The 27936-nt window shown below is 33.4% G+C and overlaps 6 protein-coding genes across 17 annotated transcripts; 4 read left to right on the top strand and 2 right to left on the bottom strand.

The window, feature by feature from the left end:
* Positions 1 to 118: 118 nt before the first annotated feature.
* Positions 119 to 2249, bottom strand: LOC140972544 (mediator of RNA polymerase II transcription subunit 13-like). Its single transcript, XM_073434957.1, has 5 exons — positions 2246 to 2249; positions 1182 to 1475; positions 822 to 896; positions 479 to 703; positions 119 to 432 (listed from the first exon to the last, which is right to left on the bottom strand). Exons 1-5 carry the CDS (start codon positions 2247 to 2249, stop codon positions 119 to 121), a joined length of 912 nt encoding a protein of 303 aa, XP_073291058.1.
* On the top strand, positions 2243 to 4869 carry LOC140973632 (UPF0496 protein At4g34320-like). Of its 3 annotated transcripts, none has more exons than XM_073436604.1 (2): positions 2243 to 2479; positions 3485 to 4869. In XM_073436604.1, the coding sequence occupies exon 2, from the start codon at positions 3508 to 3510 to the stop codon at positions 4633 to 4635; it is 1128 nt and encodes a 375-aa protein (XP_073292705.1). In that variant the 5' UTR covers positions 2243 to 2479; positions 3485 to 3507; the 3' UTR covers positions 4636 to 4869. The 3 variants fall into 3 exon arrangements, with proteins under 3 accessions (XP_073292705.1, XP_073292704.1, XP_073292703.1); XM_073436603.1 differs by having other exon boundaries at positions 2243 to 2787; XM_073436602.1 differs by having other exon boundaries at positions 2243 to 2793.
* Positions 4870 to 5580: 711 nt separating this feature from the next.
* Positions 5581 to 8891, bottom strand: LOC140973631 (probable 1-acyl-sn-glycerol-3-phosphate acyltransferase 5). 7 transcript variants are annotated; one of them, XM_073436598.1, is made up of 5 exons: positions 8728 to 8891; positions 8405 to 8515; positions 7527 to 8133; positions 7012 to 7142; positions 5581 to 6099 (listed from the first exon to the last, which is right to left on the bottom strand). In XM_073436598.1, the coding sequence occupies exons 3-5, from the start codon at positions 8096 to 8098 to the stop codon at positions 5693 to 5695; spliced, it is 1110 nt and encodes a 369-aa protein (XP_073292699.1). In that variant the 5' UTR covers positions 8099 to 8133; positions 8405 to 8515; positions 8728 to 8891; the 3' UTR covers positions 5581 to 5692. The 7 variants fall into 7 exon arrangements, with proteins under 7 accessions (XP_073292699.1, XP_073292702.1, XP_073292698.1 ...); XM_073436601.1 differs by lacking the exon at positions 8405 to 8515 and having other exon boundaries at positions 7527 to 7931; positions 8033 to 8244; XM_073436597.1 differs by lacking the exon at positions 8405 to 8515 and having other exon boundaries at positions 7527 to 8244.
* Positions 8892 to 12186: 3295 nt separating this feature from the next.
* Positions 12187 to 13959, top strand: LOC140973629 (uncharacterized). Of its 3 annotated transcripts, none has more exons than XM_073436591.1 (2): positions 12187 to 12287; positions 13148 to 13959. In XM_073436591.1, the coding sequence occupies exon 2, from the start codon at positions 13169 to 13171 to the stop codon at positions 13832 to 13834; it is 666 nt and encodes a 221-aa protein (XP_073292692.1). In that variant the 5' UTR covers positions 12187 to 12287; positions 13148 to 13168; the 3' UTR covers positions 13835 to 13959. The 3 variants fall into 3 exon arrangements, with proteins under 3 accessions (XP_073292692.1, XP_073292693.1, XP_073292691.1); XM_073436592.1 differs by having other exon boundaries at positions 12223 to 12287; positions 13160 to 13959; XM_073436590.1 differs by having other exon boundaries at positions 12231 to 12287; positions 13107 to 13959.
* A 1967-nt stretch (positions 13960 to 15926) lies between these two features.
* LOC140973630 (cytochrome c biogenesis protein CCS1, chloroplastic) lies at positions 15927 to 19559 on the top strand. Its single transcript, XM_073436593.1, has 8 exons — positions 15927 to 16501; positions 17144 to 17363; positions 17446 to 17557; positions 17944 to 18216; positions 18319 to 18584; positions 18669 to 18825; positions 18932 to 19015; positions 19110 to 19559. The coding sequence occupies exons 1-8, from the start codon at positions 16033 to 16035 to the stop codon at positions 19263 to 19265; spliced, it is 1737 nt and encodes a 578-aa protein (XP_073292694.1). The 5' UTR covers positions 15927 to 16032; the 3' UTR covers positions 19266 to 19559.
* A 4949-nt stretch (positions 19560 to 24508) lies between these two features.
* Positions 24509 to 27936, top strand: LOC140972222 (protein DETOXIFICATION 33-like). 2 transcript variants are annotated; one of them, XM_073434674.1, is made up of 7 exons: positions 24509 to 24845; positions 25649 to 25929; positions 26023 to 26109; positions 26314 to 26370; positions 26486 to 26724; positions 27271 to 27476; positions 27613 to 27936. In XM_073434674.1, the coding sequence occupies exons 1-7, from the start codon at positions 24552 to 24554 to the stop codon at positions 27703 to 27705; spliced, it is 1257 nt and encodes a 418-aa protein (XP_073290775.1). In that variant the 5' UTR covers positions 24509 to 24551; the 3' UTR covers positions 27706 to 27936. The 2 variants fall into 2 exon arrangements, with proteins under 2 accessions (XP_073290775.1, XP_073290774.1); XM_073434673.1 differs by having other exon boundaries at positions 25388 to 25929.

Here is a 27936-nt window from a genome sequence, read left to right as displayed (position 1 = left end):
CCAACTGATCGGCAATACTTGAACACCGCTGCTAGTTAGCACGAACGTTTTCAGTTCCCATTTCCGGCTACGACTAATTATGCATGTAAAGAGAATGAACTACCGCCGCGATTTACAGTTACTTTTTCACGATCAGTTCCTTATCAGCAAAATGAAGAAGCCTCCTAAGTCTAAAAACCATGTCACAATGGAAAGGAAGGGCAGTTCGCCTCTCCAAGTAGGCGGGCCTAACTGTCATCCAAGACAGAGCGTGAAGTTCTGCTGCTAAACTTTCGAGAATCAAGTGCGTCTCAGTTTCAAAATCTTTGGTATCAGAAACTGATACATTGGTGACACCCTTGGCTGATTTTTCTTGATTTAAGTTGCTATTTCCATAGTAGTCGATTAAATGGAAAGAAAGGGCCGAAGGCCGTTCCTCTTTTGGAAAGGTTTCTGGAATCTTTCCTCACGGAAGGTACGGCTTTTGAAACCACAAAACCAGCAGATAAGGGAATCGCAGACCCTTTGCTGTGCAAGAGGTGAGCGAGAGGAGGGGACTCTGCAGTGAGACATGTAGGGAGCTGAAGAACTGCAGGAGGCAGAAAACGCATGCTTGGTGATGGGATTAAGACGTAGGATGCAGAAGTGGAGCCAAGGGATTTCACAGGAGTATATCCTTCGAGATAGCCTGATTGGCTTGACATAACACTACCTTGATTTGACCCTGCAACGATACGATGATTATATCAAAAGTCACAATAAAAACAATAGTTAAAAGTGTAACCCCTGGATTTGAGCCACTTATTTATTGGCATCTTTTCGTGCAATAGGGATATTTTGACCAGAGTCAAGAAAAGCAATCTTCAAGAAGATGAAAACCACCACATGAAAAAATCCATGCTCACTCTCAGAAACCCCTAAAAGTACAAATTAGGGACCAAATGTAAGTTCAAACAAGGAGCGGAGTGTTAGACAGCTACTCTAGACATTAGTGATAATCCCTAATTTCTTCCAGCCATAAAAAGTAAAAAGATATGGGACTAAATGAAAATGACAAAAAAAATGGAATGAATTTGTTTGAAGATGAAAGCAGAACGTGCAGCAGAAATGCAATCATCAGTACCAGTATATGTAGCATCTGCTTGATACACTAGTTGTAGGGAGTGATCGATCGAGACTGAAACAAAGCTAATGTTCTGCACCCACTGCAGTATACCCTTCGAATTGTCCAACACTGCATGCCCCGCCCATTATCAGCTTTCTGGAAGAAGGTTGCCCCATACCACTTTTCATGAAGGACGAAGACTTGGGATGAGGACTAGATAATGGACTCGGTGAAGAAGCTAACGTTATGTCTTGAATTAAACTCATTTCCTGCTGCTGCAAAGAAGTTCCATTGCTACTAGGAGGAATTCCATCAGGGAATGACCGTCGAAGCTGCATAGACCACTTCTTAACGTCGGAACCCCCAGCTGAATACAAAGCTTTCTGCCACTCTACAGAAAGACGAGTTCGGTTAAGATCAGAGATTCAGTCGGGAATGTCTAATGATGTCAGAAATTTAGTAGCTTTGAAACCAAAAACCTTGCTTAAAATTTCCTTGTACTTCTAACTAATGCCAAAAAAGAAGATGATCATCAGAAGGCTCTCATTATGCCTAAAGTTATTTATTCAAGGATCGCACAAAGGTAAGCAAAAATGCAAAATGATTATCCAGCCTAACAACTAGAAAGGAAGAGAGGATCCAAGCAAAAAATTGAATTAGTAAACCAAAAAAATAGAGAAAAACCCATTCATTACCCTGGCACTCGAGCTCAAAATAATAACAGTCTGTCTATTCCCTCTTGTCATAAAATAGATAATATATATATTTTTTAGATTATGATTGAAGAGAATTTGACTATTTTGCTTATAATCAGGAAAATGTTTAGTCAATATTAAAAATTAAACAAAATTATAACCAAAGAAGAGTTTTATTTTGATCAAATTGGATTCATCATGTTTTAATCGACATGATTTTGAAGCTCTCTCGATTAATTGTAAGCCTAGAACATATAAGGGTGTAAATCCAATAAAAATATCATTTTAAAAAAATTTGTTTATTGGTTGATAAAGTTTTTTGAGTTTATAAATCGCTCTTTGTTAATTTAATATATCAATTGTAAAATATTTGTAATACTGTTGATGTTTGTCAATTATGGCGACTCTCAATAAAAACATAAATTCAAGAAAGTACTATCTCAAGAAACTTGTTTTACAAACCTACCCATCTTCAATCCGCACTCAGAGATACAGATTACTCCGGCTTTAGAAATCTACTTTTGTAAATTATCATTGTTGCGTTTGTCTTCATCAAATTAACACAAGTTCCCATTTCTTCTTTTTCCACAATATAATATTCATTCTACAGCTGTAAAATTTATTGCAGAGGAAGATATTGCTTCCCGCGTTTCCCATACGAAGATTTATGAACCAACTCATGCGTGCAAGCTATTTCTTCGTAATTTCATGCACATCTTTAATCTCTCTTTCTTTCTGAGCTATTTAATCGATTCAATCTGTTCTTCATTCTCAATCAACCTCCATCTTTATCCGCCGCTTCACATTTCCCAGAATATCGATATTAAATATTTATATGTGTGAATATGATATTTCTTCCCTTTCTCTCTCTTTCCCATTAAATACCCACCAGGTTATCCAACATAAATTATTGTTTTCGCCATTATTTGGGATGATATCTGTGATGGGTTTTATTTGAAGGCTAGATATCCCAGTCATTTCTTGCTGACTCGGCGAGAAATTCATGAAGTAGTGGCATTTCTTTGAGTTTTTAATTTCTTTTTTTAGTGTTTATATTTATGGGTTCTCTTTGATTTTCACGTGGAGTTTGTGGAAAGTGGAAAACTTGTGTTCGAGTATGATAATGACTCTTATTTCTGGAGCTGATTTGTTATTGGTAATTGGTTTTGGCCCCGTTTACGTGTTTGAATTGAATGTGTACGCTGATTGGCTTTTATTTTTTTGAGGTTGTTGATTGGATATTGCTGCCTTAGAATTATAGGAGTCCTGCAGAATTGTGAATCAGAAGATTGACCCATAGAAATTTGAGCATATTTGCTTGAGTTTTCAATATCGTCGGAAAATATATTTTGAAATTGCATTCTTGGAATATAATTTGACAAGATAATATAATATAATATAATATAATATAATGTTTGTAGAATATAAGTGTTGTGGAAGCGGTGAAAAGCTGAATATATATAAAAAAGTGTGTGTGAAGTGGAATGTTAAAGCGGCTTGGAAAATGCGTTTGGTGGAAATATTTGTACAATAATGTGAGTATGGTTGTTTGTGTTTTCGGGAAATAAACGCATTTCTTGGTTTTTTGTGTAGCTTTTAATTTGATCTGATTGTATCTTTGAAGCAACAATTATTGCTTTAGTATGTGTGAAGCAACGTGCAAAATTTGGGAAATTGGATGTTGTTTTGAAGTTTTGTTTTTCAGAGCTATTGAAAATTTGGGACACGATGGGAAGCCATATTAGCAAGAAGGCTAATGAGACTTCAGGTGCAGATGCAATCAACAATCTTCAATACTCAACCGAGCTGAACTCCTACGTTGCAGCCTGTCGAGTCGACGCGGATTTACAGTCATTCGATGCAACACTCCAAACGCGTACCAACAATGTCATCACTTCCCTCGCTAGCGGGGTCGAAGTGCGGGCTTTGTCCTTCGATTCACTGCGGGAGGTCACCGAATGCCTTCTGGAGATGAATCAAGAAGTGGTGAAAGTGATTCTCGACTGCAAGAAAGATATTTGGAACAATCAAGAATTGTTTGAGCTCGTTGAGGAATATTTCGAAAACAGCCTCAAGACCATGGACTTCTATGCCGTGTTGGAAAAATGCTTGAAACGAGCCCGAGATAACCAGTTGCTGCTTCTGGTTGCGATTCAGCAGTTTGACGAAGAAGAAGGAGAAGATGGGGTGGATGGGAAGAAGTATCCAAAAACCTTGAAGGAATTGAGGGCGTTTCGGGAGGCAGGGGATCCGTTCACCGAGGAGTTCTTTCAAAGCTTTCATGCTGTGCATAAGCGGCAAATGGTGATGCTGGAGAGATTGCAGATTAAGAATAGCAAGTTGGACAAGACGTTAAAGTCCGTCCATACTTGGAGGAAGATATCTAGCATAATCTTTGCTGCAACTTTTGCTGCTGTATTGATTTGCTCGGTGGTGGCTGCCTCCATAGCAGCACCACCTGTTGCAGCCGCATTGGCGGCTGCAACCTCTATCCCTCTCGGCTCCATGGGGAAGTGGATCGATTCACTTCTCGACAACTATGAAAATGCAGTGAAGGGACAGAAGGAGATCATCAACAGTATGACTGTGGGAACTTATGTGACCATCAAAGATTTGGACTCTATCCATGTTTTGATTAATAAGTTGGAGCTTCAGATCGAATCTCTTTTGGAAAACGCTGATTTCGCGATTGATGAAGAGGCTGTAAGATTTGGAGTCGAAGAAATCAAGAAGAAAACGGATTCTTTCATGAAGAATGCTGAGGAATTGGGAAAGCAAGCTGATAGCTGCTGCCGTGATATTCGCAAGGCAAGAACTGTTATTCTGCAGAGGATCATCAAACACCCTAACCATTAAAACTTTGTGCTGATATATGCTTGGATACTACAGTGTTTCGTGTCCGATCAAGGATGAACAGGACAGGCATGGTGGAGGTAGATTGTTTGACTTCGTGCGACAATTAGTCATCGATCTGTTGATCTTTTTCCTAGTTTTATGACTGAACATTGGGTAGTGTTGATTTTAGTTTTGTTCCTTAAAATCTTGTTGATGTATTTTCTTGGACATTTACAATTCACAATAACTTTTACTAGACGCTCTCGGATTAATTGTGTGATATAAGTTTTAAGTCACACATAAAAAAATATTATTTTATATCAAAAATATTTTTTATTATTAGAAATATAAATAAGATTGAACCGATATACAAATAAATCCGTGAGATTGAAATTGCTAATTACTATTTGAGTGCTTTGTAGTTGTAATGCTGGTAGATTCCAGTGCTTGATGACGTANGAGGTTATGTTATAATTATTTTTATTATATTATCATGGTATACCAATTTTTGAAATATCCAAAAAAAAATTTTGCTTGATGATAATTGAAAAAATAAATTTTTTACCCGAAAAATTAATCTAAAAACTAAAATAGAGAAATATTTGTTCAAGCATGCAATGGTATAAGTAGGTAGTCTCGGAGTGAAGAGGACCCTTAATTGACCTAAATAAAATATGGAGGAATTCGTACAATATTCATCCGCTAATGTATAGTTTCTAAATATATAATTTTATTTTATTACTTCATTATAATTATCAAATTTATTGAAAATGTCATCTTTCGTGTATCAACTATTTATTAAAATGTCATGTAAAGGCAATTCCAAGAATTTTGAAGTCAATTGGAGTATCTTCTCCATTGGACTTCAATGGGAGCAGAATATAATTCCATCCCAACACCTTATCATTTTGATCATATCATATAATAAATTAAATAATTAAAAAAAGAAACACACGTTTGGAAGAATTGATGAAACAAATATAACACATATTCTCATCCAAGCAACATGGTATACACATATATATTAGAAGATAGAAATCTTGTTTCATATAATTTTATTTCATTACATGAAAAGGGCTCAAAACTGGAAAATGGGTGTCGGCCGAAGATTAAAACATGTAGCAGACGCCATATAAGCACAGACTAAAGAAACATAGATTCTAAACCAGATGGAGAAAAAGGTGAAAAATGTGCATGTACCGGTCAAGATCATTACAAATATGAAGTTCACTGCACACTTTATTTGAGAGAGTTCTTGCTCTGATCCTTCGCGAGGGAAATGTCCTTTTCTGTAAAAATCAGACAACATTTTATCTTTGAGGCTAAACATATTCATCAGCCACGAAGATACCTCTATCTCAGATGTTGGGATCTCACTCAGGGAAACACGATTAACATGGATGTGAACTTCTGCGGGGTCGACTCCAAAGATATTATCCAAGAAAGATGGGCAACGGTGCCGGTACCCTATAGTTATGTCGTAAACTGCAAATACCAAAAGTGAGTGCCATGAGTAAAATGAATATTATACAAGATAAGATGATCCAAAGCAATGTAATGACTAAAATTAACTTCGCCATTTTCTTTGGAATATACTATAGAGCATAAAGTAAGAAAATGTGGAGTGATTAATAAGTTTGGAAAGTTCTGTCTCCAATCAGGATAGTTTGTGTGTTTAACCTCTTCTGTTAACTGCCTCGCATTGGTGCTCTACTTAGAATTAACACAACGGAAGATGCAATACACATTCTTATTATAGGCTCGGTTCAAGTGTGCTCGTCAATTGAAAATCGTATAGAGTGTACCATCATAGGTGCCAGTCTTCCAAAGGATGGACAATATTATGGTCACATCAATTCCATGTAATTTATGGCGTGACTAGTAAAATTTGAAATCCTCTTCTACCTACGAGGCCGGTAATTTGGACTCCGACTATGCTTTATGACATAGCTTTAAGTTATTGAATCCGGGTTTGAAACTAGATCCCTCCCAACAAGTGATTTTGGAAATTTTTGAATCATAGAACATCAAATTCTTGGCTTTCCATGAGCGTTGTCTTGTATGTCACAGATCATGAAATTGCACTTCAGGCCACAATATATTAGGTAGAAGGGTAAAATCTGACTGTGTAAGTCTTTATATAGTTTTTCCATTCTCATTTGCTCTATATCTCAGTCTCCATCTTCTTTAAATAGAAACCAGGTGGTGCATCCAGGAAAGAAGATATAACAAATTACACATTCATCAAACCATTACAAGGCATAGAAGAAAGAGTCTTATTCATCAAATAATTTGTCAAAACACATTCTTAGCAACCGAATAGCGAATCAAATAAGGTAGTTTAAGTAGTTAATGTAAAAGAAGGAATGCTTCTTTAGGAAGAAGAAAAGAGAGAACCTGCGTCCAACGATCCCCTTAAATTCTCCAAACAAGCATAAAAGCCTTTCGTCTTTGGAAGCAGGACATTTTTCAGGACAGGCAGTCCATTTTCAGAAGCATACTTTTGACTTCTCTTGCATTTCTGTTCTCTGAACATTTAAAGCAGAAATAAGTAAGATAAGAAAAAAGCTGAATATAAACACATCATATGGAAGTTCCAATTGGATGACTTCTTTTAAGTAAGCAATATACAAAATGTTGGAAAAACTATAGGGTGAGGGTATGCCAAAAATTATAGCTAGTAATTACAGCATAATTCAACCATTTTAAGTAGTATAACAGCTCAAAAATCACATTTTATCGATGTGCCGCGGAGACAACCACACAAAATGGTAGTTACAATTTTTGGTTCCCAAATGACAACCGTTTAAGTATCAACATCAAAAAGTGCCACTTTCTTACGTGCGAGCCAGACATTAAGGTAACATGAAAGAAACACTTATTTTAAGAGACAGAGGCAATAGAGAAAATACGTGAAATCCGTGCCCTCTGGGAAAACAGCAAGCCAAAGAAGATCACGAGGATCTGTGAATTCCGAGAGCATCTGGTGCACAGTTGATGCATCAACATCCCATTTCCTCTCCACGGGAATAAACTCCATAACATAAAATACCCAACCAAATACAGGTAGTTTCATCAAACTACTCTTGAGGATATACCTAATGTAACCGTGACATCCCTTCCGCAACGCAAGATCCCACAAATACATCCAATCCACCTCGGTTCTATGGTTCGCGACAAGCAATACACGTTCCTTGTCTGGAACTTGGTCTCCAGAGAATACAACTTTAGTCTTGTTTATTTTCTCGAAAAAGAAAGGCCATAGCGCAATCCAGATCCCGAAGAAGAACGCTGATGCTTTTCTACTGTGATGTACACTGAAAAATCTCAAGATAATGGCTGTCCAAAAACCAAAGTAAACTAATAACACAAAGGCGGTTGAGACTAGCACCAATAAACAAAGAACTCCACGTATTACTCGCAATGTGGTAAGTGGGTAGTGCCTCTGGCCTTCTATCGATCCGACAACCGAGTCAGAGTCCATCAGCTACAAAATCAGTAAGTGCAACCGAAATTTTCCTACGAATTCGCAAGGTGAAAAGATTGATCACTCTCTATTTCAGAAGGCAATTTGCAACTCGAATTTCAGTTCGGCATCAAAATATGAAAGATCAACAAAATAAATATAATCTGGTGAAAATATGAACCTTTCAATTGGTATTCAATTAGCTACAGAAAAACAGAGCATAAATAAACTACATGACGTCGAAAAAGTTGCACTTTTTTAAAAAAGCACAAACAATTTCAGCCATCAAATGATGAGGGATAAATTTTATGATCGAACCCTCACATTTTGGTCAGAAAACACAGACAAACCACAAGTACGATAAGTTTTCATCATAAGCAGCATATACCACGAGCTTCACAATTGATCTACCCCGTAGTACATAAATCAAACAATCTGCAAAAACCCACGCGTCTTAACAACAAACCCCACAAAATGCATCAAAATTGAAGGAAAATGAGCTAAAATGTAGATTAAACTGAATCATGCAAATTCCAAAATCTTCAAGAAGAGAGACACGAAGACAGGCACTAGCTATGATAGAGTAGCGGGAATACTTCCGAAATGTGTTTATTTTAAGAATTCAAGAATAATCAAATGAACTTTACCTTTGATACACTGAAAAGACTCAATCTTTCGTTTTCTTTGAATGTATTTTTAATGTGAAACGAAGATTCTGGTGGAATTTCGCGGTACAAGAAGACTATGCGGACAGTAGTGTCTTGGAAATAATTTAGGAGTGGAGAATTCCACCTCAGGGTGGTGTAGATAGTACTTGATTTATCATTCTGGTCTGCCAGCTTACTTTTATTATTATTTTTATTTCTACATCTTAAATTATTTTTTTTTAAAATAAAATAGCTGTAGCTATTTTCTTTATTTTTTTCACTTCTAATATTATTGGTAATAAAAAAAAAGTAACTATTTTTTTTATAATTATCCATATTTTCTTTTCTTTTCTTTTCTTTCTAATATATACGATTTTAAATACTTTTTTTTCCTCCAATTCAGTCTAGGATGTAAAATATTAAAATATTAAATCGTTACTTATAAATTTATATTTTTAACATTATTATATATACCCTACGTATATAATGCTGACTATTAAATGAATCACCAGTAATTATTTACAATGTGATATATTGAATTTTCCCCTTCAAAATACAAAATTAATATAATATAATTAAGTTTTTTAAATGAAACTTTTCTATATAATATGATTGTATGCAAATATTTATTAATATATAATCGAACGGAGAAACTTAATAACGTCAATGGAATAGATTATAAGATATATTAGTTTAATTAAGTCAGGATTATTTTAAAAAAAGTAATACAATTTAACATGACGTCGATTTTATTTGGTGGTACTGGGTAAACTTACATGTTAACACAGTATCATGCAAATCATGTTAGTCGCATAAAACCGCATTACAAGATTCGAACTCATGATAAGTGGTTAAACGTTCACCTTATATTATCTTAATTTTACATACATATTTTGTGGTTGTTATTTATAATTGCCAAAATAAGTGATTTAAGAAATTAAGCTTGTTGGGTTGGATTCTTTAAAAAGTGTCATTTTCAAAAATGAAAAATTATTTTACAAAAGTGTCATTTTCATTTTTTAAAAGCACGTTTTATTTATGAGGACAGAAACACAGTTAGTTAATTTTTATTTTATAAGTTACGAAAATACATAATTATTTTACTTGTAATTAATAATTTTAAACTATTGTACATGTGTAATTAATTATATATTATAATAAAACTATTATGGTTAAAAGAACTTTTGTTCATCTTCTTTTCGATCCCAACTCTTTTTGCGTGGAACGAACAAATGTTTTTAATATCGTTTTTTGTTCATCCATTTTGCGTGGGATGAACTAAGGATTTTTAAAACGACGAATGCCGAATTATTTTTATCGTGTAATTATGAAAATCAATTATATTATCGAACGTATAAAAATTCAATTTATTTCCGAAAGATTTCTCACTACAATATCTTTATTTTTAAGAAAAAATAGGTTGATTTCAAATATATATAGTTTTTAAAATCGAACCGGATCGATGGTTAAATCGGATAACCGGATACTACAAGGGATTGGATTGGATTGATTAACCGAATTGTCATTGATCTAGAACACAACACGAAAAAAAAACTATGGAAGTTTTATTTTTAAATAAACCACTGGTTCAATTACTACAAACATATTGGGTTGTTTCCTATTAAAAATCTAGTGAAATTCCTAATAAATATAACAATATTATAATAATGATTAATTATAACAAAAACTCAATCATTTGGGCGATATGGGGGAGTTTCATGTAGAACTAGAGATAAAATATAAAAATATATACCAAGTTTAGATTTAAAGTGAAAATTTATATAATTTTATTATATATGATATTGATTTTGATACTAATATTAATATGAATGTTTAAATATAGTTATAGCTACTTGTAATATACAATTCAAATATTTTTAAATCATACAAGAGTCCAAAATCTACATATTGGCTGCTCTGGTCGCATAAATCATCTTCCCAATAATTATATTATTTACAATATTCGATAGTCAAAGATCACTTATTTAATTTTTTTTTTAAAAAAATGTGACGAATATATCTTGGCTATTTGCACTAATAACTCATTAGCATAACCAATTAGTTAGTCAATAAATATATTATGGATTATCACGGTACTTTTTTATAAAAAAATTTCAAACCGAATTGTCATATACGGTGGGTCAGTTTTTAAAAAAATAGTGGTTTATATAGGGGTGATCACGGTGAGTTTTAGCGGTTTTTTTTTAAAAAAATTCAAACCGAATTTCCATATGCAGTCGGCTAGTATTTTGAAAAATTAATCGCGGTTTTACATGAAAAATTAGCCTTACGATTTTGAGTGGTTGCGGTCAGTTTACGATTTTTTTTAATGAAAAATATGAGAACATATATTCTAATTTATTTGAAAACAACAACAATATATTGTCTTCAAATATAAAATATAGTTCAAATCATATAAAGATCAAAATAAATAAAACAATAATCAAAATTCAAAACTAAGTTAATAATTTAACAACACAACACATTCACAACAAAAATGACATTTACACTATTTTATCTTTTTTTTACTTTCAAACTTCAAACTAAAATATTGTAGCAAAATAAATAAATAATTTAATAAATGACTAACATGAAGAATAATTAAGAAAAAAATAAGTTTTATTTGTAAGAATAATAATTTTGAAAAGAGTTAAGATATAATGAATGATAAATTCTTTATTTGAATATGTTGTTTACAAATTATTATAATTCTAGGCTCAATATTATGGCAAGCGGTTTAAGCAATGCGGTTTGATGCGGTTCTTGGAAAAAAAATAATCGAGCCGCGTATGCGGTAAGGTTTATGATTAATATTTTTAATCGCGATTTTTATAAAATATTATGAAAAACGGTGCGGTGCAATTCGGTTCGGGCGGTTAATAAAAAATTTGAACACCCCTATTTTTACATGTAAAATTAATTTCACAGTTTTGAGTTGTTTTCGGGAGGTTGCGTCGGTTTGAGATTTCTTTTTTGTGAATGATAAAGTATAATGTATAATATTAGAACGTATATTCAAATTGATTTAAAAATAATAACAATATAGCTTCATTCGATGCACGATGGATAACCTCTGAACTAACACAATAGTTTGTAAATCATGTTAATCAAGTAAACCACATTGAGTAAATCATGTTGTGACAAGTCCGTTCGAAAATGTTGAATTAAATTTTGCACGAATATTGAAATATATTGTATAAAGGAATGTAGGGAATGATAACATAACACAACAATGCGTATGTTTCTCCTCTCCTATTAATTTTAGTAGATTATATCTATTTATCTCTTAAAAAATGATTTTCGTAAATCCCAACAAATTTCTTATTTATTATTTGTTGGGAAGGGCCTATCCATTTACCCAACCATTTACGGCCCATCATGGCCCACGACGTGTCCCCTGATTTATCACGGGTTCACAAATATTCCTAATTTACAAATCGGCCCCTCGAGGTCCAAATATTCCGCTGTAAATAAATTCAGCCATCTACAAAATTAACGTCACGTTTCTTCCTTCCTACCTAACCTACCTATTCTCTTCGCTCCAATTCCAGCTCCAGAAGGCAAGTATTTGTTTTTTATGGTTGTTTTTGAATTATTTGTTGATCAATTTACTATGCATTGTGCCTTAAATTAGCTGGTTTTTTCCCTCATAATTTGGTGAATTTTTGTTTTCTTGTATGATTTTTTTTTTCTTTTTACTGGTGAAGTAGCTGTTTTTCTTAGTTTTTCCTGATTTTTTTTTAGTTATTGGGTAGTCAAAGATTCAGGGCTTTGTGGTGTTAAGTGTTTTGTTATGTTATAATTAATAGGAGTTCGATGTTTCAATGTTTGGTGCTTGGAGATTAGATAATGATATATAGTTGATTGCTTACATCTCTGAGTTTGATTTTTCGTATCATTTAGGATTAAATTGTGTAGAAGTTATCTGATCTCGAGGAGTCGTAGTGCTCTAGTTAATTCCTTTCTTGCTTCAAAATTGAGTTGGATAATCCTTTAATCTGGAAGAAATTATGCATGAATTCCTTATGTTAAAGATCTAGCTTATTTTTTAAGCGATAAGGATTATCGATTTTCTTGAAGGATGAAGCGGTGAGACTGATAGCTTTTCAAGAAAAAAGGATTATGGATTTGGTTGTTGAATTGCTTCAGGGGAATTCCTATTTTTCCCTTGATCGATAATTTGGATTTCCTACTAACGTGGTTGAAGTGCATGTAAGGGGGGTTAGGAAATTTTGACGAGCGGGGTGGCGATGAAAATATTGGTTAGGCAACACATGTATTTTTTAAAAAATTAAACATGGAATTTCATCATTTTCATTTGAGTTGGGTGATCGATGTGCTTACCTCCATTTGAGTCCTCCCCTGTTTTGATTATTTAGGCATGGTTCTTCTTGTTGAATGAATTACGAAATCTTTTCAGGTCTGCATCCAGATTGTGAACATGGACTGCGGAATTGCTGAATCAACAGATGCCTCTAGTTTACCTGATATGATACCCGACCCTGGGAACTTCGAGTGCAACATCTGTTTTGAGTTGGCACAGGAGCCAATTGTGACACTCTGTGGTCACCTTTACTGTTGGTCTTGCCTCTATCAATGGCTTCAAATCCATTCACATTCTCACGAGTGCCCGGTTTGCAAAGCTATTGTTCAAGAAGAAAAATTAGTTCCAATATATGGGAGGGGTAAATCAAGTTTCGACCCAAGAACCCGTTTCATACCTGGAGTTTCTATTCCAAACCGACCGATGGGACAGAGGCCACAAACTGCCCCACATGTAGACATAAATTTTGTCCGCCAAAACAACCTGGATCCTATATCCGGATTGATGCCAATGGGAGTTGCCAGGTTCGGTCACCAGACCCTATCTAATATTTTTGGTGTATTGCCAGCCATTTTTAACCTTCAGCTACATGGATTTCATGATGCTACTGTTTATGGAACAACTTCTGGTACACCATATTTGTTCTCGAGTTCCTTCCATGGAGGGTATGTTCATGGTTTTCATCATTATCATTCGGGTCCAATCGAATGGAAACCAATAGCTTGGAAGCTGATTTTCATCGTTCTTGTTTTTCTTGTGCTCTTGCATCTGATTGTTGCTTGAAGTTTATCCCTTGATGGGGTTAGAATTCCTTGATATGAAACTGTATATTATAGTTCAGTTGTGTGCCACTTGTGTGTTAGACCAATTGAGCACATTTCAATGTGATTTGCTCTTATTTTATCTTATTAAGAACATTTCATATTGGAAATATTCATGTAATCTGCTCTTATTTTGTCTCGTAATTGATCGATCAGATTGATTTAGTTCAAAGCCGTAGTAGCGGAAGCTAGTAAGATAACAATTACAACCCAAGAAGTAATAATTACTTGGCCATGGACTTAGTAAAACTACAAATTCAGCTTGGTTATTTTAGAAATTCAGCTGTTATGATATGAAAAATAAGTTGTTTTGGTTTATTTGGATTGGTTTCAAATTTTTTTTTTTAAATTCTAAATGGACTTCAACTTTTTATAAATGAATAAGTATAATGTGAGATATATCCGATAGATTGTTGATCCAGTCTATATTTACAAACAAAAATAATAATTTTGACATAAAAATAATATTTTTTTATGAACTGAGTCAGGTTAGAGACCCATCTCATAAGAAAATACCGTGACACGATCTTATACGAGTTTTTGTGTTTATAAATATTGTTATCTACACTCCAAAATATTAATTACGCGTCATCTTGTCTATTTAATTGTGTACTTAACTAGATTAAGGTTATAATTACTTTTAGTATATAAAACAATTTTGATTAACCTTAAATAATTTAGTCTCAACACGAAAACATTTTTTAGACGGTGTCAATTTTGTGAAACAGATCTCTTATTTAACTCAACCATAGAAATTTATTAATTTTTATGCTAAAAAATATGACTTATTATTGTAAATATGAACAGAATTAATCCGTCTCACGGATCATGAACAAATAATTTTTCTAGATTTTAAAAGCTTGTCATAATTTTGTATCTTATATATGCATAAAACATAAAATACAAAAATAACCAAATAATCTTATTTTTCATCTTAAAATTTAATATTTATCATACATATATTATGCCAAATTGTAGTGTGGTTACCCAAGGTATTGATGAATTATTTTTATATATGAAAATATCCGGGTGTTTCCTTTTGGTATAAATTTTAATTCACCAAAATTTTATTAAAATTTGGGATAAGACACAAAATATATTTAAAACTGAATTTAAAATTAAGATTCTTCCGTTGTGTACCAAATTATTATTTTTATGAACCCGAGTTTCGAACATCTCCCCTATGTTAGAAAATGTTTATGTCACCGCTTCACATATGATTTTATATTTTGAGATGGAAGAGGGCCAAAAGTACTTAATTGGCTTAATTGGTTTTAGACTAGATTACTACATGATAATTATTTAATTGGTAATTAAGGCTATAGATTAGTACAATATTGTTAGATAATTGGTCATTAAGGATGCTAAAACTTAAATTGAAGAATAATGCTAAAAGTACCATCAATATATCGTTACAGTGATATTTACAACCACTATATCGCGAGATTTTACCGTTATTTCGCAAAATTTTGTATTCAATATATATTGAGATTTTGAAAAATTGAATTTTTGTATTGAATTTTTTATGTTGTACAAATTGATGTAGATGTAGCATTACTCTAAGGCAAAAACTTGTGTGAGACGGTCTCACGGGTCGTATTTGTGAGACGGGTCTCTTATTTGGGTCATCCATGAAAAAGTATTACTTTTTATGCTAAGAGTATTACTTTTTATTGTGAATATGAGTAAGGTTGTCCCGTCTCACAGATTAAGATCCGTGAGACGGTCTCACATGAGACCGACTCTTACTCTAAATTGAAACCAAACCATAACCGTATTAAACGGTTAAGTTCTTGTTACACCTTTATTAGATTTGGACCATCAAAATTTCTTGTGAATAGGTTTTTGTTAGAAGATTTGTGAGACGGATCTATTCGATCTATATTTATAATAAAAATAATATTTTTAATATAAAATATAATATTTTTATGAATGAGTAAAAAATTTATTTCACAAAAATATGTCAATAGATTTTTAATAAAAAGTTTTTTATTTATAGAGGAATAAGAAATATCTACCAAGATTTTTGTACTTTATTTTAAAGGCCCAATAACCACTGAAGCTTTCTGGATAAACTAACTGATGAGTTTGTTAGCGTCTCTTCCCTTCAGGCCATAAGAATCATTCAAGAAAAATTGCTTGAACAAAATTTTGATCCCAATGAAGATTTTATGTTCGATATCACAATCAAATCTTGTAAACCATAGTAGTTCTTTATCCTATGATTTCAAATTCAGCACCCATTATTCCCGTTACCAAAAATCTTTTCTCTGCACTTTGTTTAACTCCAAAAATGGCAGCAAAATCAACGTGAGCTGCTATTCTAGTAGAAAAAATAGTGTTTCTTGTAAGCTTGAAACCTCTGAGACTGAGATTGGTGTGAGGGGTAGAAAAAAGACGCTGCATGTACCCAATAAAACGAAGATTGTAGCACCTGAGCCGGGCGGAGCTCCGGTGGTTTCCGATAAGGGAGGCGGCGGAAGTGTCCGTGCTCCGCTGAAGGTGCCGAGGGGTAAGAAAGATGGTTCTTGGTTGCTGAAAGGGTTCTCAAGAAAGGCGTTGGCAGCGCTCTCGAATTTGCCTTTGGCTATTGCTGAAATGTTTGCTGTCGCTGCCTTAATGGCATTAGGTATTCTGCATATGCTTTTTTATCATTGTTGTATGGGAAAATTCGAATTTTTGTGCATCAATTTTGTATAAATGTTGCACAGATGATGTTATACTTTTGGGTTTTACATAATTTCAGTGGTGTGCGGAAAAAATTGGGAAGCGATTCATGCAAGTAAATGGAAAATTAAGAAGCCATGATATAAGATTTTATCGTCATGTTGTTTTTGTTGCCATAAATGTTTTTCCTTTTGGGCATTTTACCTGTTTTTTAGATACATTAATCTTGTAATCTTTTTATCAGTTTATTTTTGCGGTAATAAATGTTGTCTATCGTTTTTTAATACAACCTGTTCTGCATTATCTTGCATTATAGATTAGACCAGGAGAATCAGTATATTTGCTTTAGGTTTGGGACCTTCGAGACTTCGAGTGCTTGTGCCATCTCTAATCTTTTTGATAACGTAAGAAAAATTTCGTGTTTTTGAAAAATGAGGATTCTTGATATAATGTAAATTTGATCATATCACCTTTGTTGCTGTAGAGTGAGAAATCCCATTTGGACTTTCATTAGATATCTTTACCATCTATCAGAGTACTCATTCTGTACACTACTCCAGCTTCATAGGTACAAATTGGCATTTTTTGTTTTCGTTTCTTTCAGGAACTGTAATTGAGCAAGGCGAGGCGCCAGATTTCTATTTTCAAAAGTACTCTGAAGTGAACCCTGTCTTGGGATTCTTCACATGGAGGTGGATTTTCGCCCTTGGTTTTGACCATATGTTTTCATCTCCGGTATTCCTCGGAACCTTAATTCTTTTAGGAGCATCGCTTATGGCTTGTACATATACGACACAGATGCCCATAGTGAAGGTAGCTAAAAGGTTTGATTTTGTTGACTGTTGCCTTTTGTCATCTGGATAGCCTTTAATGCTCGTATTTGGTAATGCTATACATGGTTTGCAGGTGGTCTTTCGCACATTCACCTGAGGCAATTCGTAAGCAGGAATATTCAGACACTTTACCTAGAGCTTCGATTCAAGATTTGGGGATCATTCTAATGGGTGCTGGTTATGAAGTATAATGCCATGTCCTTCAGTTTAGCTTTTGCTGATATTTTTATTCGTTCATACTAGTGGACTTGAGTATATTTGAAAAGTTTTGCTTCTAGGTGAAATTAAAGACTTCTATGAATTTTCTAAGCTTGGTTGAACCAGAATACATAGCTTATGTTGTTTTTTGGGGGATATAGTGTTTGGGTGAAATATTTACCCCGAACTGTCATGTTGCGGTGTCTGTTTGGCACAACGATGTACAATTTAAAATTTTTTAGTTCCAAGACAGCTATCAACTATAGCTTCTACTACCACAGTGGATTCTTGTTCTATGTATCGAGGGCTATTTTCTAGTGATCTCCTTATTTTAAAACCATAACTGCAGAAATTACAATTGCTTCTTTTTTAGGTATTCTTGAAGGGTCCCACTTTGTATGCATTCAAAGGGCTAGCAGGCAGGTTTGCACCCATTGGAGTCCATTTAGCATTGCTCCTAATAATGGTCGGTGGAACTATAACTGCTACTGGCAGCTTCAGGGGGTCGATTACTGTTCCACAGGGTTTGAATTTTGTCATGGGAGATGTACTTGAACCAAGTGGATTTTTATCGACCCCTTCAGAAACTTTCAATACCGAGGTTCATGTTAACAGATTCTACATGGATTACTATGATAGTGGAGAGGTAATAAGCTGAATCAATGAGTCTAAAATGCATTATTTCTTCCTTTTTCTTGACGTCATCACTGAAAATTTAGCTTTTTTTCCATCCTTTTTATGGTGTCAGGTTTCACAGTTCCACAGTGATCTTTCACTTTTTGACATTAATGGCAAAGAGATCATGAGGAAGACAATAAGTGTTAACAACCCTCTGAGGTACGGTGGGATCACCATATACCAGACAGATTGGAGCTTGTCGGCTTTACAAGTTATGAAAGATGATGCAGGGCCGTTTAATTTGGCTATGGCACCTCTAAAAGTCAACGGTGACAAAAAGCTTTATGGGACTTTCCTTCCTGTTGGAGACACTGATTCTACTAATCTTAAGGGAATGTATGCTTTTTGCACATTGTTTGACGAAATAAACTAATGTTCCTATCACCTTTCTTGTATATGATGCCAACTCTGTTTCTGTAGATCAATGTTAGCTCGTGATACGCAATCGGTTGTTTTATACAACCAAGAAGGAAAATTTGCTGGAATCAGGCGGCCCAACTCTAATCTTCCAATCGACATTGATGGTGTAAAAATTATTGTATTAGAAGCTATAGGTAGTACTGGCCTTGAACTAAAGGTGAGGTCAAAAAAACCGGATAAAATGTGCTATGGAGCATCCATTTATCGTGCTTTTTCTTTCTTTTCTTAATTTCAATGATGATGGTAAATTTGTTTTCAAGCAGACTGATCCCGGGGTGCCAGTTGTTTATGCTGGGTTCGGCTTCCTAATGCTCACTACTTGCATAAGTTTCTTATCTCATACACAGGTAAAACAAATATGTTGGCTTTTGATTAATTCACTGGAATAAACGCCATCACAGAAATTCAATAACACTTTATTTTTGTGAACATGTTCCAAAGATCTGGGCTTTACAAGATGGAACAACAGTCGTTGTTGGCGCTAAAACGAATCGAGCCAAGGCTGAATTCTCGGACGACATGAATTTTGTGCTCGATCAAGTACCAGAAATAGTCCCGCCACCTTCTTCTACACAAACTGACCATGTAAGTGGCTAGTTTAATGCATTTTATTACAAAAGAGTCATATTGGCGTCATTGAAATTTGAAGAAATAGTAACAAATCCTCGAACCTTTGTTGAGTAAACGGAATACCAGTGACCCGAGTGAGATATATAGATGTTAAGAAGCTGGAGTTTGATGAAGATAGAGTCGCGTATATGTATTTTCTTTCTTGTATTTTGCTCTGTATTGCTTTCTTAGTATGCTGCACATACATTGACCAAGAGTATATACTTTGTATACAGATTGCTTCATGCCAACTGTGCTATTCTTGATATAAGTTGAATGATCCATTTCATCGAGTTTTCTTTTTTATGCAATATATGTTTGAGAATGCCATTGAAACCAAAAATTGTGTTTTTTTCTGGTTGTATTTTTAAATGCCAGCATGGTTCATATTGTGGAGATATATTCATATTTGAATATGTTTCAATCTTTATCTGATAGACATGAGATGAATCTTCGATTCGATTAACTATATATTATTTCTCTCGCCCTGGCTTTAAACATGTGTACCGATAAATTGTTTCGATTTTTACATCTTTTCCCGGAAGTGGCACCAGAGGTATCATAATATTGATTCGATTCTATTTTATATCATTCATTCCAACAGCATTAAACCTCCATCCAAAGATCACCACCAATGTTTTTGGCCTAAATGTATTAAAGGAAAGCTAAAAATTCTGCATATGGAAAGATTTGTGCCAAGAGCATGAACAACATTTGAAAATGAGTAGGTTTCTTGTGAGACGATATTACAGATCTTTATTCGTGAAACATGTTAACTTTGTCCATATTTACAATAAAAAAATAATATTTTTTCATGTGTGGCCTAAATAGAATATCCGTCTCACAAGCTTGATTCATGAGACCGTCTCGCATGAGTTTTTGTGTTGAAAAGTTACATATATTAAATTTATACACACTTTAATTTTACTTAAGCGCACCAATTGCATGATTAGGCAGCTAAAACTCATGCATAATGTCTTTTATACGTGCACAGTCAAAGTATCTGATTTCCTCGTTGGTAAATCCACACCAATGAGTCTGGATAATGAACATACATTTTAATAAAGTCAAATACACACACATATATATACATATACATATAACATAAAAATATAATTAAATTTATTATCTTTTGACGATAATTTTGTTTGGTAAACATTTGACACATTTATATTCGTATAAGAAGTAAAAATAAATAAATTTATAATTTTTAACTGATTATATGTTTCAAAATTTTAATATAATATTTTATTTATCATAACGAGTCAGCTTCTTATTATTTTATTATAGAAAAATTATATGAGTAGGTCTTTTATGAGATGGGCCTCACGGATTCGTGAGACGGATCACTACTGTCCATATTTAANATTCGATTAACTATATATTATTTCTCTCGCCCTGGCTTTAAACATGTGTACCGATAAATTGTTTCGATTTTTACATCTTTTCCCGGAAGTGGCACCAGAGGTATCATAATATTGATTCGATTCTATTTTATATCATTCATTCCAACAGCATTAAACCTCCATCCAAAGATCACCACCAATGTTTTTGGCCTAAATGTATTAAAGGAAAGCTAAAAATTCTGCATATGGAAAGATTTGTGCCAAGAGCATGAACAACATTTGAAAATGAGTAGGTTTCTTGTGAGACGATATTACAGATCTTTATTCGTGAAACATGTTAACTTTGTCCATATTTACAATAAAAAAATAATATTTTTTCATGTGTGGCCTAAATAGAATATCCGTCTCACAAGCTTGATTCATGAGACCGTCTCGCATGAGTTTTTGTGTTGAAAAGTTACATATATTAAATTTATACACACTTTAATTTTACTTAAGCGCACCAATTGCATGATTAGGCAGCTAAAACTCATGCATAATGTCTTTTATACGTGCACAGTCAAAGTATCTGATTTCCTCGTTGGTAAATCCACACCAATGAGTCTGGATAATGAACATACATTTTAATAAAGTCAAATACACACACATATATATACATATACATATAACATAAAAATATAATTAAATTTATTATCTTTTGACGATAATTTTGTTTGGTAAACATTTGACACATTTATATTCGTATAAGAAGTAAAAATAAATAAATTTATAATTTTTAACTGATTATATGTTTCAAAATTTTAATATAATATTTTATTTATCATAACGAGTCAGCTTCTTATTATTTTATTATAGAAAAATTATATGAGTAGGTCTTTTATGAGATGGGCCTCACGGATTCGTGAGACGGATCACTACTGTCCATATTTAAAATAAAATTTAATATATTTGACATAAAAAGTAATACTTTTTCGTGGATTACTCATATAGAATATTTGTTTCACAAAATTGACATATGAGATCGTCTCACAAGAGTTTTTGTGAAATTATATAATGTTAAAAAAAGGGTGTTTTAAGCAACTTACGTTTGGTGACTAAGGTCTAAGGTAGGTAGTTATTTAAAGTCACTCGTACTTAATTACAAGATAATAATAATAATTAATATATATGTGAATAAAAAAAACATAAAGATAATATTTAATTTACAAAAGTATACCACGAAAATATATATATATAAATTTATAATGATACTTGGAAGTATCTAAATTTATATTAATACTATCTTTTAGCTATTTTTAGAAGCTTATAAATTTTAACATCTTGCGAGTCTATCTATGCAAAATTTCTTCCACAAAAAAGGCTAAATTTTAGGAAGATTTGTATCTTTCATATTATATGTTTGTCTATTTGCGATATGGTATTTTATGTTATCAAATTTCAGTATTGGTCATATATATTCTGATTTTTGCTCATTTTATTCATTGTTCATCGTAAGTACTATATAGCACTACAAACATTAATGTCACATCAACGATGTATTGGTGTCACATCAGCCTGTATCGAAAGAATTACTAAAGTTGTGAAGGATTGGTTCTGACACCTGCGAGGATGCTTCAAACACAATATTCTCTATGAGTTTCAATAGCTTGTGTTCTAAGAATGTAAACACCGATGAATTAATTCGAGTTTGATTTAAAACCAAGCGAAAGACACTCGAAATAATCTTTCGTTAAGAAAGCTGACTAAGCTGTTGGCATGCCCTATTTTTCTCTTCTTCTCTGATCTTCACACAATTTTTGTTGATGGTATTGATCTTGTATTTATAGAAGCTTCGGGGCCGTTCATCAAGACTCATCAAATGTGTAGTTTGAATTCGTTCCTCGATATTTGTGTCTTGTCCTTTCTGACAGTCAATCTGGAACGTCTTGACTTTAAGCTCTGCTGCAACGTCCATTTATTGTCCTTTGATTGCACAATTATTTTTCTTAAATGCGCACAGCTGGTTTCTAACGAGATAAGCTTGTCGTGTTCTGCAAACGGGTCGGTTCCTAACTGATGCTCTGAACTGGTTTGGTGAAATCAGTTGGTTAGTCAGCTGAACTGATTTCACTGCTTCAATTGAACTGGTCAACTGGGCGCTTCATCAGCTGGCCGGGCTTCTGAAGGTCTTCTGGTGAACTACCTATCAACTGGTCAATCAGTTGAACTTGTTCAGTTTTTGGGCAATCAGTTGGTACTTTCATTTGCGTCTCGATAGCTTCAGTTTAGGTTTGGTAACTTTCTACGCACATAGATAAATTCATTAGAAACAAAATAACAAGTTATGTTAACATCAAAATCAAGATTGCGAATATGAAATGTTCTAACAAGTTGTAAAATAAATACAAGCTTAAGACTGAAATTCAACCACATAAGAAGACTGAAATTGCAAAAATACAAATATACTGAGAAAAAAAAAAAAGAAGAAGCAAATTTCCCTAAATTTTATACAATCTCAGTTTTGCAATTGTCAACCGACATCTCGATTTATGAAGATTGAGTGATAAATAATATTTGCGATGGTCATGGAATATTGGTGCATTACATTGATGCAAAGTCAGAACAAGAAAAATAATATAAATCAACAAAATTGATAATTGAACGATAAGAAGTGGTTGAGGTGTGGGAAAAATGTACACAAAAAAGTCAAACGATTCTTTTCAAAATTTCACCAAACATGCTTTATGGTTATGCGTTGCCACGAATCGATCTATATGACGTAAAAAATACATATTTGATTGTTTTATTTATTATTATTATTATTATTTCGATATTGTGATGTATAGAGAAAATTAAATTTTAATTTTAAAAATAAATATAAGATAAAAAAATCGATTATTATAAAATGATATAATATTATCTGTACATTTGAATCTACAAAAAAGAATGGGATATATCATTTTTTTATTTCATTCATGATTCATTAATTACAAAATTCTGAAAACAATAATTAGTTCAATTGAAAAATATATGCATGGCAATAATAATAATAATAATAATAATAATAATAATAATAATAAATAATAATAATAATAATGTTAGTGGATTACTATTAATATTCAAATATAACTCCAAATAATTTCGACTTTAAAATATATTTTGTATCTAATTAGATATCATATCAAGATTGTTCCACCAACATATTTAATTTATAAAAAAAAAAACAATATCAAATAAATAAATTCAATTAATAATCCAATGGAGGTAAATAAAAATGCAATTACTATGCAATATAATTATAAGATATAACCTATCATCGATTGATTCATATTAAAAAAATAAAAAGTAAAATTCCAATTTCTTAAAATATAAGTCTACTAATTCAGATATTAAATCACGTACGCTTCTCAACTATCTCGCCTCTGAACTATCACAAAAGTTATAGACTATTTCAAAATCCTAAATTTAAGATAAATATGAGTGCGAGATCTAATTGTAATACGTCTCTTCTCGATTCAAAAATTTATACTACTATCGGTTCGCTTTTATTAATTATTTCTATTTGTTGCTCGAGATTTTTAGAAGTTCGGTTTTTTTTTAAAGATCATTAATACATTATATTGAGTATGTGTTTTGTGAGACGGTCTCACGAATCTTTATCTATGAGACGGGTCAATCCTACCGATATTCACAATAAAAAGTAATACTTTTTCATGGATGACCCAAATAATATATCTGTCTCACAAAATATGATCCGTGAGACCGTCTCACACAAGTTTTTGCCAATTATATTTAAGATAGAAACAATAATCCAATAACATAATTCTCATTATTCTCATCAATTTAATAATTTCATATATTTAAATATAAGTATATATAACAAATTTTAGAAAGAAACGTGTATATGTATGAATGATGCATACAAGATCACAAGGCAGATACGTAAAGAATGGTGGAAACCAAAGAAACCCAGCATTTGCTGCACAAGATGGAGCCAATCTCTTTAGAGATCGAGAAGTGGAAAGAATTTGATCCTCCCAATGACGTCAGAAAAATGGGTTCAAGAATATGGGACGAGTCGAAGATGATGTGGGAGATTGCGGCGCCGGCTATCATCACTTCTGTTGCTCAGTTTTCTCTCGGATTTGTGACCATTGCATTCGTGGGGCACATTGGAGAGGTCGAACTGGCTGCTGTCTCGGTCGTGCAGAATGTTCTTGAGGGATTTGTGTTCGGCATAATGGTACTTAATTCTGTGTTTGAACATAGGCTCTTTTTTCACTGTGCGATTGAGAATTTTGTGAAGGAGATGATGATGATTACGGGCATGATTTTCATTCTTGCATTTTGAGATTTATCATTGTTTTGAGCACTAATCTCATGGTTCTGGAGGGATTGTGAAAAAAACATGCCAAATATTTGATTTTTATCGGAGTTGAGGCAAATCTTTAATTCAGTTTGCCACATATTTTTTTATTTTATTTAATTATGGATGAAGTTTTTTTCTATTCTGTTGTTCAATATTAAATATTTTTTCCCCCACTAAAATCAGAATCTTGGGATCTGTTTCTGTCCTCTGATGAGAATGTAATAATATTTTATTGATTTCTTTGGAAGTATGTTTGGGAAATGCCAAGTCAAATGTGTGTTCAAGTGATATCTTCATATGTTTAAAATAATGTTGTTTGTTTTTCAAAGAACTGCAAAAATCTTGATGGTGTAAATCAATATTCACTAAAAATTTGGAATTGATTATCCGACATTCTGCAAATTTCTTGTTTTTAGCTAGGAATGGGAAGTGCCCTTGAAACACTATGTGGGCAGGCAGTTGGTGCAGAACAGTATGATACACTTGGAATCTATCTGCAAAGATCATGCATTGTAACACTTGTGTCTGCCTTATTCCTTTCACCTCTATACATTTTTACGTCGCCAATTCTAAAGCTGCTTCGACAAGATAAAAATATCTCAGAACTTGCTGGAAAATATGCTCTTTGGGTGATTCCTCAGTTATTTGCATATGCATTGAATTTCCCTCTTCAAAAGTTTCTTCAGGCACAAAGCAAAATATGGGTCATGAGTATAATTTCATTGGTTGTGTTGCTATTTCACTTTATTTTGAACTGGATATTGTTGACAAAACTTGGGATGGGCTTGCTTGGTGCCGCTATAGCAGAGAATGTATCTTGGTGGCTCGTGGTGTTGGCGCAAATTGGTTATGTAGTATGCGGTTTCTTTCCAGAATCGTGGACTGGATTTTCTTTATCGGCTTTTAAGTCCCTTTTTAGCTTTGTGAAGTTGTCGCTTGCATCGGCTATCATGCTTTGGTAAGTTCTTGGCTTTCACATGGAATTGTAAAAGTAGTTTTATTTACCAGGTGAGTTTTTGCACAATCTTTTTTGAACTTTTCGTGGTTACAGCTTGGAGCTATGGTATTATACTCTGGTCATCCTTATGGTTGGCTGGTTAAAGAATCCAGAAATTGCTGTTGATGCCATATCCATTTGGTCAGTTTCTTGATCAATGTATAGATTTCAAAGTTTTACACTCAGTTTACATATAAAGAAATGTTTTGAGATGGGTTCGAGTTACCATCTTTCGTCCTCTTCGGATAAAAACATTACCTAATTGAATTTAGTTTTAGATAGAGATACGTTCATTTGAGCTACAACTGAATCGAATTAACTTTCCTTACGGTTGATATATGACAGCATGAATCTGGAAATTTGGACATTGATGTTCACTCTTGGTTTCAATGCTGCAATCAGGTTAGAAAATTATGTCTATATTTATATCAGAAGTTGAATGACCATACAAACTTATGCTTATCCAAAGGTTTTAAAATCAAACTTGATTCTTGACATTGTCCTCAATAACTTGCAGTGTTCGAGTTTCCAATGAACTAGGAGCCAATCATCCCAAAGCTGCAAAGTTCTCTGTAATAGTGTGCGTGGTTACATCGACAGTATTTGGATTCATATTCACAGTTGCCATTCTTGCAACTAAGAATGTCTATCCCTTAATGTTTTCTGATAAAAAAGAAGTCATAGAAAAGACATCTAAGTTGGGTTATTTCTTGGCAGCAACCATTTTCCTTAACAGCATTCAACCTGTACTCCACGGTAACTCCATGTTTTTTCCTCCACCATGCTATGAGCTTTCAAAGACTTTAATAAATGTCAAAGCGACACAGGGAAAAAAAAAAGGGGGGGGGGGGTTTTAAATTTCAACTTTTGAGTATATCATTTGTTTCCAATAAACTCTATGATGTGATATCACATCAGCTCTATAAGAAAATGTATAACGCCTTACGTTTGGGTGGCTCTCCCACCCAATTAGATTTGGCTTATATCCTAACACTAGTTCTCTTACTAGGAGTCAATGTAGAAGAAATGACGACCTAGTAAACTTACTATCATCTGATCAGTGTCAATAATATAATGTGTCTATATAATAGGAGATTGGATTAAGGTGCATACATATAGCACTCATAGATGAGTGAAAACTTTCAAAACAGAATATTGTAGATGTTGGATTCTCAAGCGGTGTGCAATATTTCGATTGTCCTTCAGGCCTATGAACTGCATATTCACTTATGATTGGCTAATATCTTGGTTTTTGTTTCACCTTTGGTGAAGTAACCTGAAATATGCTTTTCAACTTTGCAGGGGTGGCAGTAGGAGCAGGGTGGCAATTATCGGTTGCGCTAATAAACGTTGGATGCTACTATCTTTTTGGCCTTCCTTTTGGAGCATTACTCGGTTACAAATTTAAACAAGGTGTCAAAGGGATCTGGTTGGGGATGTTAGCCGGTTGCCTTCTGCAAACGATTATATTAATCATATATGTTCTTCGAGCTAATTGGAGTAGAGAGGTCAGCATTATGCAAATACCACTTGAATTTATTTTCTGCATCGTAACACTTAGTGGGATAACAGCTTGATTGTTGTTGTATGTGAATCGTTGAATGATAAAACGACTCTGATATGCAAAGTTTTCTTCGAATGCAGGCGATGAAAGCTGAGGCACGGCTCAAATCCTATTCTGACTCATCTTTGCCTCAAACTGAGAAAACGCAAGGTGGAATGTTGGTAGAAGACTAAAGAAAAATGTGTGAAGAAAAGGGAAAAAATGAAACCTGTTAACCTGCTTGAGTAGAAGAAGTCTAAAGAAACATGTGATGGTAGAAGAAGACTCAAGTCCTATTCTGACTCATCTCAATGATAACTTATTTGTTGCATAATCTTGAAACTGGTTCTAATAGACAAAATGCCAGTTTTGCTATAATTTTGTATTATCACTGCTTATAAGGCACGAGAAAATATGGTTTTGAA

The sequence above is a fragment of the Primulina huaijiensis genome, chromosome 3 (assembly GCF_012295235.1).
Source record: "Primulina huaijiensis isolate GDHJ02 chromosome 3, ASM1229523v2, whole genome shotgun sequence".
Classification (NCBI taxonomy): Eukaryota; Viridiplantae; Streptophyta; class Magnoliopsida; order Lamiales; family Gesneriaceae; genus Primulina; species Primulina huaijiensis.
Note: the sequence above shows the minus strand (reverse complement) of the source record. Positions and strands in the feature narration are given on the sequence as shown.

Excerpts from the sequence above, each read along its gene's own strand:
- LOC140972544 (XM_073434957.1), bottom strand. Across the intron at positions 704-821 it reads GATTGCTTTTCTTGACTCTG|GGTCAAATCAAGGTAGTGTT; the intron begins GTCAAAATATCC and ends GTATCGTTGCAG. Across the intron at positions 433-478 it reads TGCGATTCCCTTATCTGCTG|AAACCTTTCCAAAAGAGGAA; the intron begins GTTTTGTGGTTT and ends GAAAGATTCCAG.
- LOC140973632 (XM_073436604.1), top strand. The coding sequence starts at position 3,508 with ATGGGAAGCCATATTAGCAAGAAGGCTAATGAGACTTCAGGTGCAGAT.
- LOC140973631 (XM_073436598.1), bottom strand. The coding sequence starts at position 8,098 with ATGGACTCTGACTCGGTTGTCGGATCGATAGAAGGCCAGAGGCACTAC. Across the intron at positions 7,143-7,526 it reads CCAGAGGGCACGGATTTCAC|AGAACAGAAATGCAAGAGAA; the intron begins GTATTTTCTCTA and ends TTAAATGTTCAG. Across the intron at positions 6,100-7,011 it reads AAGGGGATCGTTGGACGCAG|TTTACGACATAACTATAGGG; the intron begins GTTCTCTCTTTT and ends TGGTATTTGCAG.
- LOC140973629 (XM_073436591.1), top strand. The coding sequence starts at position 13,169 with ATGGACTGCGGAATTGCTGAATCAACAGATGCCTCTAGTTTACCTGAT.
- LOC140973630 (XM_073436593.1), top strand. The coding sequence starts at position 16,033 with ATGAAGATTTTATGTTCGATATCACAATCAAATCTTGTAAACCATAGT. Across the intron at positions 17,558-17,943 it reads TAATGGGTGCTGGTTATGAA|GTATTCTTGAAGGGTCCCAC; the intron begins GTATAATGCCAT and ends CTTCTTTTTTAG. Across the intron at positions 18,826-18,931 it reads GTACTGGCCTTGAACTAAAG|ACTGATCCCGGGGTGCCAGT; the intron begins GTGAGGTCAAAA and ends GTTTTCAAGCAG.
- LOC140972222 (XM_073434673.1), top strand. The coding sequence starts at position 24,552 with ATGGTGGAAACCAAAGAAACCCAGCATTTGCTGCACAAGATGGAGCCA. Across the intron at positions 24,846-25,387 it reads GATTTGTGTTCGGCATAATG|CTAGGAATGGGAAGTGCCCT; the intron begins GTACTTAATTCT and ends TCTTGTTTTTAG. Across the intron at positions 26,725-27,270 it reads CATTCAACCTGTACTCCACG|GGGTGGCAGTAGGAGCAGGG; the intron begins GTAACTCCATGT and ends TCAACTTTGCAG.